The sequence below is a fragment of the Coffea eugenioides genome, chromosome 4 (genome assembly GCF_003713205.1).
Source record: "Coffea eugenioides isolate CCC68of chromosome 4, Ceug_1.0, whole genome shotgun sequence".
NCBI classification, from domain to species: Eukaryota; Viridiplantae; Streptophyta; class Magnoliopsida; order Gentianales; family Rubiaceae; genus Coffea; species Coffea eugenioides.
This window is the reverse complement of record NC_040038.1, coordinates 1,198,062-1,213,888: the sequence shown is the minus strand read 5'-3', so window position 1 is coordinate 1,213,888 and position 15,827 is coordinate 1,198,062. Positions and strand designations below refer to the sequence as shown.

Genomic DNA, 15,827 nt, shown 5'->3' with positions numbered 1-15,827 from the left:
TAGCTTGACTTGTTTATGTATTGAATTGAGTCCGAAATCGAGCTCAGCAAAACAAAAAATTAGGGTTCAATCTTGACTCGATCAAGGAAAAGACAGGATTGAACTCGAGTCAAAAGGCTCATTGTCTGAATCTCGATTTTTGGGTCGCAAGTAGCTCGAAATTTGAATCGTCAACTTGAGTTGCGCTCTATTTTTTTTAGACCGCAAGCGGCTCGAATTCGGTTCGAAAATAGAAGTTACGCAAGTGGAGGGAGGGGAGAAGGGAGACGTACTTTGGTGGGTGCAGGTCCACCATGCCCCCACGAGTGAGTGAAGTGTTTCCCTCGGAAACTCAAACCCAAACTGTGACAAAGACGGACGCGAAAAACTCGAAACTTGCGGCTTGCAGCAGAACCCGTTGCCGCCTCTCTTATGATCTTAACCTTGCAGAAATGCTCCCTACTGTACCAGTACCACACGGAGAGAGCATGCAAAACCCCACAAATCTCAACAGCTTTTCTTTCACACTGCTCTCTCTCTCTGCATCTTCGCCCTTCCACATTCTCTCCTTCTTTTCTTTCTTTCTTTATTATTATTAGTATTATTAGCTCTGATTTATTATTATTATTTCTTTCTTTTTTCTTTTAAAGCAGTCAACAACGTGGAAGTAGAAGCAGATAGAAAAGAATCACATGAAACAATTCTATGCGTATACATGTAGTTGTGATGAACTCCTCCCAGCCAGTAACTAGTAGTATTTGATTCGGTTTTAGATTTTTAATGAAAGATGATGAGATGATATCCAACGAGGCAGTGTGATGGAGGGAGAGTAGACAGACAGAGAATAGAATAATAATTAATAAATGGAAGGAATCCTGCAGCAAATGAAGCTAACGGCAACTTCGATCCACCTCTCTTAAGACTGTCTATATGTCTAATGCTAATCTCACTCCTCTCTCTCTCCTGTCTTCTTGACCCAACAACTCTTCTTCTTCTCTTAAATTAATCGCCCCAGACCATCCATCCAACACCCCCTCCCTTCCCCTCTTAATCTCCGCGCCTATTCTATTTGTATTACTATTACTCCTATATTACTTCCCCGGCAATTAACGCCTCCGCCATCTCTCTCTCTCTCCAATCTTCTCCTTCTCCAACCTCTACTGCAATTTTCTGAACCGACCCTTCATGCTTCATAACATAACTTGAGTCGTCCTCGTCTTTTTTGCTTCGCACTTGATCATGCCCTGATCAAATTCCCGAGTACATGTACTCCTCCATTGATTTGCTGACCCACTTTTTCCCCCGGTACCACGAGTTGGCTGCCTGCTTTTGTTCAGATTCCCCCCCCCCGGCCGGGCCCCGGGGGCGAAAGCTAAACTTTGATTTACTAGGGGAGATCCCCCACCCAAAAGGCAAAACTATTCTACATTCTCAATTCCTCGGCGCGCAGCTCTGGTCCAATCAAGCAGCAAATAAATAATGTTGACTTGTATCGCTTGCTCTAAGCAACACCTCAATGCCGCATCTCTTCCCCAACCCCAGCATGATGACGACGACGCCGCCGCCGCCGCTATTTCCACTCCCTCCACTAGACAAGCCATCAAAGCCCTCACTTCTCAAGTACTGTAGTCTGATATCCATAATCCATCCATTACTCTGCCCTTTTCATTCTGCTACATAATTCTCTACGGAGTAATATTTTCATTCCAGTTTTACATTTGTTGATCATTAGGCATTATTATTATTATTATTATTGTGTTTTAGATCAAGGACATTGCAATAAAGGCTTCGGGTGCGTACAAGAACTGCAAGCCCTGTTCTGGCTCTTCCAACCACCACAATAACCGCGGGGATGACTGCGCCGATTCCGAACCCGGCTCTGTCTCCGGCCGCTATCACTTCTCCTACGCTAGAGCAGCTGCTGCTGCTGGTAGCTCCAATTCTACGCCTAGGCGGCCCTGGGGGAGGGAAATGGAATCCAGATTGAAAGTGCTTTCCAGCGGCGAAACCACGCCCGCCTCCGTCAGCGGCCGGACCGAGTCGGCCGTGTTTATGGAAGAAGACGAGCCCAAGGAATGGGTCGCTCAGGTCGAGCCTGGCGTCCTTATCACATTTGTTTCGCTTCCTCAAGGAGGGAATGATCTCAAACGAATTCGCTTCAGGTACTGCAACTTTTCAGTTTTCCTTCTTCTTTGTTTAGCTTCTCTACTCTTTCTTTTTTCTTTTTCTTTTTTTTTCCAAATATATAGTTTAGGCTCGTCTGGTGCAACATTGGAAATCCCCGTCTACGGTCAATAATTGCGAAGAACAGAACGGAACCCGGGAACAGAACCCTGGTTCACCGGTGTCATAAAAGTGGGTAACAAAAGTTTTCTGGATCTAATTATCAATGTCGTTATTTGTTGGAGAGTGATGCATACTGGCGGTGATAATGATGATAGTGCATGAATTATGTTGGGGCAGTCAATAAAATATTGTCGGGTTCTATTACTATTCGCTTCAGAGAAGGTCAGGGGTGGAGGGGACTGGGAAGTTGTATTAATTGTTTTAACAGCGATGCGGTTGATCGAATAATATGGCATGTGAAGGCACATTATTGTGATCCACCAGTCCCGGTTTTATGGAAAGCGGGCCGGCCCCCGGAGAAGTGGGTCTTAACCCTTAATTTAGGGGGTAAGGGGCTATGACTGGACATATAAAAATTCACTTCTTCGGCTGCCCTACTTTCGAAATCTGCCGGCATTGAATCCTAAAGCTAGGAAACTTTTAAAGCATCGGGGACCAGTCTCTCGCTCTCAAGTCTCATTCCTAATGGAAGAGGTTAACTTTTACATTATTGTAAGCACCAAAAGCTTAAAAAAGGAAGAGGTCAACTGGTAACTAAAGTCTTCCCTCAACTGCTGCGCTCAGTGCAGCTTATTTAGTTGAATTAATCGAGTGAATCATAAAGAAACAGAGTCATAAATCAAATGCAGAACCCAATTTTGTGTTCCATTCATGAAACTCTTGTCCTGTTTATGAACAGAATTTGTAGTAAAAATTATTCTCGTGTTAAACCATGCAGCATAAACAAGTTTCTGATTTGAAATGTCGGCCTTGATGCCAATTATTGCCGATCCTGGTTCCAAAGGCCCAATCAATAATGGTGACACCTGGAGCCTATTATTGCTGATCCTGATGAATGTGACCATCTTGAGCTTATGTTGATCCTGCTTAATTTCGTATTGTCCCTAAGGCCTAAATAGAACAAGAAATTCTGCTAAGGACGTTAATTCCTTTCATCATGCCAAGCTGCGTAGCTTCATATATTCTTAAGTATTTTCATTTCCTTGGTTCCCCCCCCCCCCCCCCCCCTTTTTCAGCTATTAGATTACCGTAATAAAAGGAATACTGCAAACACTCTAACTAGTTTGCTCGCTCTTGGCTTTATTTCTTGGTCAAAGCAGCAGCTTGCTTCCTTCCAAGACTTGCCGTAACTGGCTTGATAAATGCAGTGGTCAACTATGATCAATGAAATAGGCAATAAGCGTAATCAATAAATAAGGACAAATTAGATATCTTAGAGGATGTAGCATGTCATATACACCAACATCCTCCAATGGACGGTCCTAATTCGACCGAAATGTATTTAACTGTCAAATAACTGACTTGCTGAATCTCAAGTGATGGACAGTAAAGTTCGCTAGTTTGGTACCTTTCAGACATCAACCACAACATCCTTGAATGTTGTTACTTTACTTCCCCTCCCAATAGAATAGTGTATTCCTTCTCCTTATCATTTTGCTTTCTGGGGACCGAAAGTTATGATCAGTTGCATGGTAAACATTCTGGATTCTTTGATGTCAAATGTAACTGATATGGTATCTTATTGCTTTGTTGATGGTGTCAGTCGTGAGATGTTTAACAAATGGCAAGCTCAACGATGGTGGGCGGAGAACTATGACAAGGTAATGGAGCTATACAATGTCCAGAAGTTCAATCAGCAAGCAGTACCGCTGCCAACTCCACCAAGATCTGAAGATGAGGTGCATCTTTTCGGCCTATTAGTGATCTTGCCGTGTTCCTCGTATTCTTGGACATGTGTATTTTAGAGCTTAATAACTGCTTGGTTTTATATTGAGTTAAAGATAAAAAATGAAAACTTGAACAGTTTTTTATTCGCAGTTGTAAACATTAGCAATTATGTGCCATTCACAGCATGCAACTCATGTATGTAATATCTATGGCATTGGTTGTTGAGTAATTTCTTTTGATTCAGATCTCAAAAATGGAATCTGCTGAAGACAGCCCTGCAACACCACCACTAAACAAAGAACGCTTACCCAGAAATTTCCACCGTGCACTTGGGATGGGCCATTATTCGTCAGATTCACTTGAAAACCACCCTATGCATCCTCGTACTTACTACGAGTCAGCGGGGCTTACTTCAACCCCAAAACTTTCAAGCATCAGTGCTGCAAGAACTGAGACATCATCCATCGATGCTTCTGCACGGAGTAGTTTATCTAGAGAAGCTGACTGCTCGGGAGAGCTCTCAGTTAGCAATGCCAGTGATATGGAATCCGAGTGGGTTGAGCAAGATGAGCCTGGGGTTTACATAACAATCAGGGCCTTGCCAGGTGGAAACAGAGAACTTAGACGGGTCCGATTTAGGTAAGTGGTTCTCCTCTACACTTTCACCCACATTGAACTGCTTGTCAGAACAATCGGCCTTTAGCACAAAATGTCTTCGTTGGAACATTGTGTGCCATGTTTTTTGAACTAGAACACCCGGATGACTTACAAGTCATTGCAAATGCTGTGCATACCTAGATCAACTACACTATTTGACAAGTCCATAAGAAGAGGAACCATCCCTCAGACTGGACAATCTTTTGGGCTTAAATTTTTCCTGATATGTTTTCTGATCAAATATTGGACATTTATCTGGTGGTTGTGATGATACAATTCACATTCAGAAGCATCAGGCGTTGTAATCTTATTTGGTTGTAATTCTTTGCGTGCAGCCGAGAAAGATTTGGAGAAATGCAGGCAAGATTGTGGTGGGAAGCAAATAGAGCCAGGATTCAAGAACAATACTTGTAATTTAGCAATAAACCTCGAGGGCAGACAATTACATTCTTCTACTGCTTGGTCGTCAAATCTATCTACAAATTGCTATATATGTGATGCTGCCACTTCAATTAGGTTTGTTATGTGTCTATGCGATTGATTTTCTCTTCACCGGCTGTTTTTTTTTTTCTTTTTCCCCTCCTCTGCGCTACTTTTAATTTCATTGGTTTATGTAATGATTGAAGTGGTGGTTGGTTTATAGAAGCCAATGTGTATAATGAGAAAAAGTGGTTTAGAAGTCGACTCATAGTAAATGTTTCTGGCTGTACTTTTACTAATGCTGTATCTCGCCAACACGGTAATTTCTCAATCTGCAAACCAACAAGTTGCGCCAAGAAAAGTAAAACACATTGGCGAATAATTAACCGCAAGCCTAGCAAGTAGCGGGATGTACCTCAGCAATGGCGATGGCATTATGCAATTTTGTTTCTGGACATTTTTGTAGTTCCAAAATGACCTCGTGGTCTCTTGACGTCTTGGCCAAGCTGTACAGGCGTTCTGGCGTGGCTCATACAAGTTCATCTTTCTCATGTTCTTGCCTTAAAAAAAAAAAAATGTTCTAAGCTCCCAAGAAGGAGCACTTTCTAATCACTCAACAATGATCACAAGTAATAATAGTACGCAGTGCTTTCTTATCTATTAATTATATACAACGAATGAGATGCAAAAGTAGTCCAGTTTTCATTATGCATTTAGTAAAGGAGTTGTTTGATAAATAAAGAAATTAGTGAAAAATATTAGAGGCTTTGGTCGAATATTATACCTACACTGTTAATGTTAAACTACTTCATATAAAAATATAAGGATTAATACTTCGGATAAACTACTACATATAAAAATATAAGGATTAATCTTTTTTGGATTGACGGTGTAAGTGTTGGATAAATAATAATTATGCAAAATTTAAATTTAAAATTTAACTTTCACATATAAATATAAATGAAAAGTATAATTTACTGTTTTCATAGTACTTTTTTCAGTGAAAACAATCATCTGTGTCATTTGTACTTTCTTGCTGTTTTAGATTAGACATTAGAGTTAACAGCGAGGTAGATTCAAATTGAGAAGCAAAATGTCATAGGACAAAGGAGTTCGTGAAAGTTAAAATAGGCGGGTCATGCTATAATGGTTTGTCAAGGCAAACCCTATTTAGAAATCATTGAGCTTAGCTCAGTGGCCACAAGAGAGAGACTTAAATCCCTCATTGGATTGTAGGTGAGAGTTCAAACCTCACCTGCAGCAAAAAAAAAATCTAAAGGTAGTGTCATAGCATTCCCTTAATTTAGTTGGGTCTGTTTACCCACTAATCCTAGAGTAGGTTATACAATGTATCGTTATTGGAAAAAAAAAAACTCTATTTAGAAAGATTTGAAATCAAATGAAAATTCACGGAGTAATTACTACTACCATATTTGAAGAAATATCTGATACTATAGTAGGCAGAAGCAGACCGCAAGAAGCTTCTCCAAGTAAAGGAAAAATATAAGAAGACTCCGCCAGTAATTCTGTACTCTCCCAATATACGCATATTCTAACGTAGGGCTTGTCCATTTTGGGCAAGTGGATTTTGGACCAGGCTCTTTGCTCCAATAGAAGTCTGTTTTTGTAGTCCTCGCTGCCTGAATGACTGGTAAAACAACCAACAGGATCCACTTGGCCCATGCAAGTTTTGATCGCTCTGTAAGCATACAACGAGCGTTTCCTTTTTTTCACTTTTTTTAAAAATTATTTTCGACTTTCTTTTGCTTTTGCACAAAGGTTTGGAGACGTATTTGCATGATCACCTATTAAGTAGGTTTATTATTTTCAAGAGAAAATCAGCATATTTGGATTGCTACATTTTTTTGGAAAATTTTCCTTACACATTTCTCAACAACCTCTTCTACCTCACATATGTATTTTTTAAATAAAAACTATAAAAAAATTGCAATATGAACGAGACTATGTATCTAGGGTTGTCAACGGGTCAAAATTAAAAATTCCGAACCCAGACTCGTTATAATGTGCCAATTCGTACCCAACCCGTATACACAATGAATCTTGTGCTTAGGGTTCCAGAATCGGGTCGACGGATCCCAGATCGGATCCGAGTCTACCTAAAAAAATAAAACCCAACAAAAATAATGTATTTAGAAATATTATTGTATTTAAAAATATGGCCTCAACAAGATTAGGATTTGTTAATTTGGTAAAGGATAATTGTTTGGATGGAACTGTTTTTTAAAAACTAGTTTTTCAAATACAATAAAAATTTTTAAAAAGTACTCTAAAAGGTAATCTAAAAATTTGTTTAAAATTTTTAAAATTATTTCAAAATATATTTTAGAAACTCTTCTACTCTTATAGTATCCCAAAATATAATCTTAAAACTTTGCTACAGCAAAATTTTTCAAAAATATCCCCAAAAACAGCTAATCCAAACGGATATACGGGTCCGAGTCGAATACGAATCGAAATCATATATTCTGTATCAGACCTGTTTTTTTATGAGAGTAAACGGGTCCGGATTCGGGTTCGGGTAATGAAATTATTGCTTAATCTATATCTCTAAAAAACTATTGGGTCCAGGTCCAAACCTGACCTGTTGACAGCCCTACATGTATCTAGATTTTTTTTTTGATAAAGTCATAATTTTGTGAGATAAAAATTTGTATGGATAGAAGATTATTTGTAAAAATTATAATTAAGTAGAATTACATTTTCCAAAATTTTTAGATAAGAGATTATTTAGAAAATTTATTCAGAATAATATGATAGTACTTTTCGTAATATGATATATGCGAGACAAAAATGTGGTTCAAAAAGCGTAAAAGAAAATGATTAAAAAGCGTATCTATGAAAATATTTTTTTTTACAAATAATCATCAATACAAACATACATTTTTCGAAAATTGAAATTCAGTCAGTATAAATCTTAATCAATTTAATTCATATTTCCTCATGTAACAATGACCGAGGATGAATAAAGATCACCACTTTGGTAATTTTTGATTTACAAGCTCGAATAAGCTTTTGGTTTTGATTCTGTTCTCAACTGAATTTGTATTTGCGTAATTTTCTTTTGGCACTAATTATGGCCAATTTTGGATTGGAAGCAACGCAGTGTCATGCTGTTACTGTAAAGCCCTAAAAATTGAGAACTGAAAATATGAAAACGTGTCCAAAACCCTCGCTCCCAAACCCCCTTATTTCCCACCCGTCTCCGTCTCTATGTATCTCCTTCTCTCCAGCCCCAGCCCCAGCCCCTGTCATCTAATCAGCCGTTCTCAGCTTTGCCTTTCCCTTCTCTCTCTCTCTCAACTCATCAATATATCTTTTAAAACACAAAACCCTTCGTCTTCAATTAAAAGTTAAAACCACATCCGTTCTCCTTTCTGTCTCCAGTGGGTGAAATAATCTAGGGTTTTCATTTTTGTCATATCGTACCTATACGCACATTTTTCTAATTCGTACTACTACAAAATACTATAACAGTATACATATATATATTGACTCTATAATTTGATTGAGATGGTCTCCGGTGCGAGAATCGATGGAGGAGGGACGACGCAAATTGTATCGGCAGGGCTGATGAAAACCATTCAATCAATCAAAGAAATAGTGGGCAATCACACTGATGGTGACATATATGCTGCCCTTAAAGAGACCAATATGGATCCTAACGACGCTGCTCAAAAATTGCTTTATCAAGGTCCTTTCTTTTTGGCTTATTTTAATCATGCCCTCATTGTGTTATACTTCTTCTACCTTTTCTTTGGCTTGTTTTACCCTTTTTTGCCTGTTTCCTTTTTCTTTTGTGTTTTCTTAATAGTGTTAAGTTTGCAGTGATTTTGTCATTGGCAAAATTAGTTGCTGAAGTGAATTTATGGCCCTTTTTTTCTTCTCAGTTTTTTGATGTTTCTTCGGTTAGCAATATTGACACTTGCGGTGTCAATTTTATATGTACTTTAAGGCCCCTTTGGTCGCAGCACTTGGGGAGCTTGTGCAGCCCTATTGCTTTTTAGGCAACCTAGCAGTTGGGTGTCGAAACGCTAAAATCCATGTTCAATTGAAAGATGCCAAAAAGCTATTCGTCCCCAGCTTTTGTCAAATTTCATCTGATCAAATGAGTAGAAAGAGTTTGGAGTATCAGGCATTATAATCATGTTAGGTGGATGATCAAGATATCTAGTGGGGCATTTTTTTTTCTTTTTTTTTATTGCCTGGTTCTTTGGTTTCTAGTGTTTTATGCACAATTCAATTCTAAAGTCTTTGTTAGTAATTCCTGGTCTAAATATGGAAATTTGCAGATAAACAGTTTTTTTTGTTTAAATGTTAATTTTATTTTTTATTTTTCTTCCTGTGCACCACAGTTCAGTTGCTTTATACACATTTTTTGTTTTGTGCTTTTCCATTGTGGTTGATGTGCTGCACTCTGTTGGTGGTTATTAATATTTTTCTCAAACTCTTTTCTTTGATGACCTTCTGGTTCATTTCTTTTTAACAATTATGAATCCATTTTTGTGGGTTTGCCTTATGTAAAGGTTTTTTGTTCCTTGATTATTGCTAAAAACATTGCTTAACTTGTCAAATCTCTTCTTCAGATCCATTTCATGAAGTGAAGAGAAAAAAGGACAAGAAGAAAGAGGTGTGCATTTTTCACATTGCTTCTTTTGAATATAACAGGAATATCTTTGCTGGCTAAAACAGGAGAAGTTTTCTCCCCTCCCTATATGATATTTCGTCTTCCACTCTCTTCTCTTTGGATAACCATGATTTGGCAAAAAATTATTTGCTTGCATCACAAACACAATTTCCAACACATCTTTTTATCTCACATACATTAAACCACCAAAGTGCTACAGTAATTATTTCAAATAATCTCCTATCCAAGCACGTTTAAATCTTGTTAGACCTCCTTTGGAAAAAGTGAAAGGACTTTTTTTGCCATTTATGACTTGATGATTAAGTCAGGATCCTAGTTGAGTTAATTCTTATTCAAATCAGCTGAATTTTATTATTGAGTTGTAACCACTGAAATTAGGATGCTCTTTGCATTTTTAATCAGAATCCAGGATACACGAGTTCTGCAGCTGCAGAACCAAAAAGATATCTTGAGCATGGAGGTCAAGCAGTGAAATTGAATACTTATTCCGACCGCAATATGAGAAGACTTACCCATGTTCGCAATACTTCATCGGGTAATATGAGCTTAAGTTGATCCAGTTTTACTTGAATTTTTAATTTTCTGTCATTCTAGCTTGTACCATGTATGATTTTCACATATTTGATTACCTGTTTCTTTAAATGAGGATCATATGGTACATCTAGTTCAAAAATTTTTGGTGTGTTCTTCTTCTGTAATTTACTGATACTGCATGTTAAGATCCATCTGTTTCTCTTATCTTCCCTTTGTGGGGGTAAAAATAGTGCCAGAAATCTCACTCAAAACATTATTTAGCCTTCTGTGTCTGATGGAAATTGGAGAGGGTTCATATTGTTTATTCCAGGTTTTGGGGTCAGACAGAGTCGTACATTCATTTTAATTCCTGTAGAATGTATAAATCTTGCTGTTCATTTACTACTAGATAGGCTGTTGCTCGTCCATGTGGAGATAATATGATTCTACGGCTGTTTTGGTCAAGCTTAACTGGTAGCTGTTTATATATTTTCTGGTTCAAGTTAATGTGCTCCTTTAAGTTTACATGGTTAGCTTTGGTCTTCTTGTTCACTTGTTCACATGGTTCTGCCCGCTTTTGATTATGTATTTATCATCATTTTGTATATGCAAGGTGCTATATCTCACTTTTATTCTTCATGTTAAAGCTGAGATATTCTTTGTGGGTTGTCACAACTAAAAGATTTTTAAGTGGTCTGCTTTTTGATCATTGGGACTTGCCTGCATCTAGGATTCAGTCGTGAGTTTCGTGTTGTACGTGACAACAGAGTTAATCAGAATTCTTACCAAGATTCAAAGCCTGTGCAAAGTTCAACTTCTATCAGTGATCCAACGGTTAATAATGCTTCTGTAAAGAGGTAAAGTTGTGTGTTACTGAACACACACACACACACTCTCTCACATAGTGACTTCATAAAGGTGGAAAAATAATTTTGGTGTCATCCCAAGCCTTTAATGTCTGTTGCAATGCAGTACCTCTGCAGGAGCTTCTATGAATCAAAAGCCACATTTTGGACGCCAAGCATTTCAAGTTTCGAATGGCCCTACTGATTTACAATCTGGGCAATCCAAGGATGGTATTATGAGTGTCCCTGTGAAGAAAGATTTGTTTGGGGAGAGGCAGCAAACAGTTCCTAATACTGCTCTACAGGTGCTGTCTGTGAAGCCAAATGATTCCGAGATACCTTCTACAGCATCACTGAATAATTCTGTAGTTGGGGTTTATTCTTCTTCTTCGGACCCTGTTCATGTGCCATCTCCTGATTCCAGAGCAGCTTCTAAGATTGGGGCTATAAAACGTGAAGTTGGTGCTGTGGGTGCTCAGCGTCAGAATTCTGATCCTTCTGCTAGATTTTCATCTTCCCAGAACAGCTCCTTTTCAACTTTGCATCTGGGACGGGAAGGCCCCTCCTCAAGAGAATCACCACGTTCTTTTGGTAATGTATCTAAAGGTGACCAATCTAGTCAAAATGTACTACCTGAATCGGCAGCTATGACTAGGTCATTCCCAAACAGTCAATATACTGGCAGGGGCCATCAACTTATGGGTCATCAAAAAGGTATGCATTTTTACAAGCATAATTGATTGCCTTATTTCAGAGGTTATACTTATATTTAAGTGGTAATTGGTGCTGATTTGTTACTTTTATAATGACATCATGTGTTAAAATCTCATGTTTTGTGGTGATTATGGTTTTTTTTTCATCCATCTAGAAGCTTTTCCAACTAAAATGAAATATCAATCTAGAAGCAAATACACTAAAAGACATCTGTTGGAAAGTATTTTACTACTAGTAATTTTATAAAGTTGAACATTACAATCTTTGTTTAGTTTTTTTTTTCTTTGGGCAGCTACTTTTCACTATTTTATTTATCACTACTTTTTTTGTTTAATACTAGGTCTGACTATATTTCACTATTTGTTTATTCTTTCTAAAATCTAAAAGAATCTGTTATCAACAATTGGCATAGAATGTACATCTTTAAATTTGACTATGTTGTCTTTTTGGTATGATTTATAAATTATCTGAAGACAGTATTGTGTTATTGAATGTATTCCAGTGGATGTTTATTGTTTCCTGTATGCTTATTGCTTATAAATCTTGATATGGTAGCTGTCATATGGTCATACAAGTATGGTTAATCTCTCTAAGATGTTGCTGTTAGAAGATTGAGAACCCTGTCTCTCCTCCATGTTTCAAGTTGCTTGTAATTTGAGCTCCCACTGGTTTATGTTTGTCACATGTTACTGTTTGAGTACTGGATGTGCCTTGCCCTAATGTTTAAACTTTCTTGATCTTGTGTTGTTGTAGCCCCTCAGCCTAATAAGGAGTGGAAACCAAAATCAAGCCGGAAACCAACTGTTAATGATCCTGGAATTATTGGAATGCCTACTAGTGCTGCTGCTTCTCCAGTTGACAGCTCCAAAGATGTGGGAAGTGAAGCAGCTCAGTTGGAAGATAAGCTGTCACATGTAAACATGTCTGACAACCAGAATGTCATCATAGCTGCTCATATTCGTGTATCTGAGACTGACCGCTGTCGGCTTACCTTTGGCAGCTTGGGGGCTGATTTTGAGACCACAAAGTCTGGCTTTCAAGCAGTTCCAAGTGCAGAAGAAACTAACATGGAGCCTTCTGGATGGTTAGTTTCTATACCCACTTAAATATATTTTCGGCATGTTCTCATTTGCTTTAGCCTTACAAGTTGAAATTAATATACATATATTTTGTCTTCATAGTTCTGAAAAGTAAACATTATTATGGAAAAACTTCTCTAGAGTTGCTTATGAAAATCAACTTTCAAGTAAGTTAACTGCAGGGTAGAAAGCAGTAATGGCACTTAAAGACAATTTTCAGTATAATTGTTTATTTTTATGGAAAGATTTGTGAAAAGTTTCCTCATGCCTAAATCTACTTGATTATGTCAATGGCAGTTTACCAGCCTCTTCTGCTCCCGAATCATCGACCAATGACTCTGCAAGTAGCAGGCCCCAAGATTTGATAGATGACCATGTTCGAAATTCAGGATCTGGTTCACCAGCATCAGTTTCAGTGTCTGACCATCAACTCCTTGATAAGAAAGAGGTTTCAAATGCACAGAACTTGGAAAATTATCCAGATGTTGGATTGGTCCAAGACAGCAGTGCATCTTATGTTCCACCAGACTCACAACAGCAGCAAGATACTTCTGAATTGCCAAATTTCTCGGTGAGTTTATTTTTTATACAGTCTAGTATGGATCGCTACAATTTCAGTTAATTCTTTTGCCTTGACTTTCTGTGCTTTTCTCTCAGGCATATGATGCCCAAACTGGTTATGACATTTCGTACTTTGGACCAACAGTTGATGAACATGTCCGGGGACACGGGTTACCGTCACCGCAGGAGGTAAAATTAAATGGCATAATTTCTTACCTCATCCTAACTGCTATATACATGAAATTGGGAAGAATCAGAAACATGCCATGTGGATAGAGATATTTGCATGAGAACATTTACCTCATTGCATGTTGATTGAGTTCATTTGATTGCGCCATTTTTGTTCCAATTGATTTGTATAATATAGTATCAATCTAATGTTGATGGAAGTAGTAACAGCGTTGTTGTTGTTGTTGTTGTTTTTTTTTTTTTGTGTAGTCTCGTACTCAGATGTGTTAGTGACATGTTTCACCAGTCTGCTTTCGAGTTTTGCTACTGTTATTACTTTATCCATCTTTTTGTCTATTTTTTCCAGGTCCTTAACTCGCATGCCGCAAATAGTATCCCTTCTTCATCAATGGGTATGGTTCAGCAGCAGCAACCGATGGCTCAGATGTATCCCCAACTTCATGTTTCCCATTTTGCTAATCTTTTGCCCTATCGTCAGTTTCTCTCTCCTGTCTATGTTCCACCAATGGCTGTGCCTGGTTACTCCAGCAACCCTGCCTATCCTCATCCCTCAAATGGCAGCAGTTACGTGTTGATGCCTGGTACTAGCTCCCATTTAACTGCTAATGGGCTTAAGTATGGAATCCAACAATTCAAACCAGTTCCGGCAGGCAGTCCTACAGGGTTTGGGAATTTTACTAGTCCAACTGGTTATGCTGTCAATGCTCCTGGTGTTGTTGGAAGTGCGACAGGCCTTGAAGAGTCATCTCGGCTCAAATACAAAGATGGCAACTTGTATGCTCCTAATCCACAGGTGAGTTTGCCTTTCTCTTACATCCGAAATCAACTTTGGGTCAAATATCATCTCAGATTTGTTTGATTGACTGATAAACTATCTGCTTGCATGCAACAGAGTGATTTTGGTTCTATGATAAACCTGTTAAGTCTTGTCCATCTTTCATTTAATCTCAAGTCAGATTTGCATAATGGCCAACTGGAAAGAAAATGCTGTCTTGTGTTAATGTGATGATAGGGACACTATTATTTTTAGTTTCTTCAAATTTGATCTGGAGCTGATTGTGATTATCCAGTCATCTGGAGAATGACTTCTTTTTCAGGACATTACTCTTTTTTCCTCTTTGAATCCTACAGCAAGCATTAAGTTTTGTCATTCAACTATTAGGAAAATGTGCAGAATAGTGAATTTAGTTTTGGAAAAGATTAGATATTATCTCGAGTCTTGCCCAAAGTGCATTTTTTAAATAGCATTTGTCTTCTATTTTTTGGGAGTCTTTTCTCCAGCATGGTGTGTCCTTAAAAAAAAAGGATTTCCTGTCACTCCAGAGCTTGCGCTTGTGCAGATTGAACTTAGTTCCTTACATGTTACATCGCAGGTGGAGACATCTGAAATTTGGATGAATCCAAGGGACCTGCAATCAGCTTCATACTACAACATGCCTGGACAAACCCCGCATGCTGCTGCTTATTTGCCATCCCATACTAGTCATGCTTCATACAATGCGGCTGCTGCGGTTGCACAATCTTCTCATATGCAGTTCCCAGGCTTGTATCATCCTCCTCCGCAGCCTGCTGCTATTGCCAATCCCCATCATTTAGGCTCTGCCATGGGTGGCAATGTTGGGGTTGCTGCCGCGGCACCTGGAGGTCAAGTCGGTGCCTATCAGCATTCTCAGTTGAGTCACCTGAATTGGACAGGAAACTTTTGAAAATATAGTCAATTGAGCCCTTTCATGCAAGGGAGTGACACTAGCATAGAAGGTTTCAGTTTTCTTGTGAAATGAAAAGGCACAATCTTTGCTGATTAATGCAGTTACGTTGAAAATTAGCTTGGGCCAATAACATGGAGGCATTTCCAAACCTTAACCAAAAATAAAAAATGGAATAACCCTATCACGATGGAGCTGTGCAGCTAAACTCAATCAGTTCTTGGCAGGTTTAGGAGATAGTGCCGTGTCACTTCTTCCATCACGTGTGAAATGGACTTGGGGTTTAGAGAGAACCTTCAAACTGTTAAAATGATGCTAATCGTCCTTGTGTGCTGCTCTAGCCGGTTGTTGCAGACCTCCTGTCAGGGGCCCCTTTTGAATGCCCCTATTATGCGTTTCTTAGATTATTGCGAGTGCAGCCGGTAACCCTCCAGTCGGGAGACTCGTTCTGGAAGGAGTGTGCTCTCCCTGTCCCAAAAAGTGG

At 38.7% G+C, this 15,827-nt stretch overlaps 2 protein-coding genes across 2 annotated transcripts; both read left to right on the top strand.

Annotated features, from left to right (window-relative positions):
- The first annotated feature begins 1,458 nt into the window (after positions 1-1,458).
- On the top strand, positions 1,459-5,311 carry LOC113768786 (protein Brevis radix-like 2). Its single transcript, XM_027313271.1, has 5 exons — positions 1,459-1,599; positions 1,744-2,141; positions 3,869-4,004; positions 4,238-4,632; positions 4,986-5,311. The coding sequence occupies exons 1-5, from the start codon at positions 1,459-1,461 to the stop codon at positions 5,062-5,064; spliced, it is 1,149 nt and encodes a 382-aa protein (XP_027169072.1). The 3' UTR covers positions 5,065-5,311.
- Positions 5,312-8,304: 2,993 nt separating this feature from the next.
- On the top strand, positions 8,305-15,462 carry LOC113767698. The gene is made up of 10 exons (XM_027311876.1): positions 8,305-8,782; positions 9,675-9,718; positions 10,139-10,271; positions 10,980-11,106; positions 11,222-11,808; positions 12,562-12,892; positions 13,185-13,458; positions 13,545-13,637; positions 13,984-14,430; positions 15,011-15,462. Exons 1-10 carry the CDS (start codon positions 8,602-8,604, stop codon positions 15,341-15,343), a joined length of 2,550 nt encoding a protein of 849 aa, XP_027167677.1. The 5' UTR covers positions 8,305-8,601; the 3' UTR covers positions 15,344-15,462.
- Positions 15,463-15,827: the final 365 nt, after the last annotated feature.

Coding starts and splice junctions, on each gene's coding strand:
- LOC113768786 (XM_027313271.1), top strand. CDS start 1,459: ATGTTGACTTGTATCGCTTGCTCTAAGCAACACCTCAATGCCGCATCT. Junction 2,142..3,868: donor CTCAAACGAATTCGCTTCAG/GTACTGCAACTT, acceptor TGATGGTGTCAG/TCGTGAGATGTTTAACAAAT. Junction 4,005..4,237: donor CACCAAGATCTGAAGATGAG/GTGCATCTTTTC, acceptor CTTTTGATTCAG/ATCTCAAAAATGGAATCTGC.
- LOC113767698 (XM_027311876.1), top strand. CDS start 8,602: ATGGTCTCCGGTGCGAGAATCGATGGAGGAGGGACGACGCAAATTGTA. Junction 13,638..13,983: donor GGTTACCGTCACCGCAGGAG/GTAAAATTAAAT, acceptor TATTTTTTCCAG/GTCCTTAACTCGCATGCCGC. Junction 14,431..15,010: donor TGTATGCTCCTAATCCACAG/GTGAGTTTGCCT, acceptor GTTACATCGCAG/GTGGAGACATCTGAAATTTG.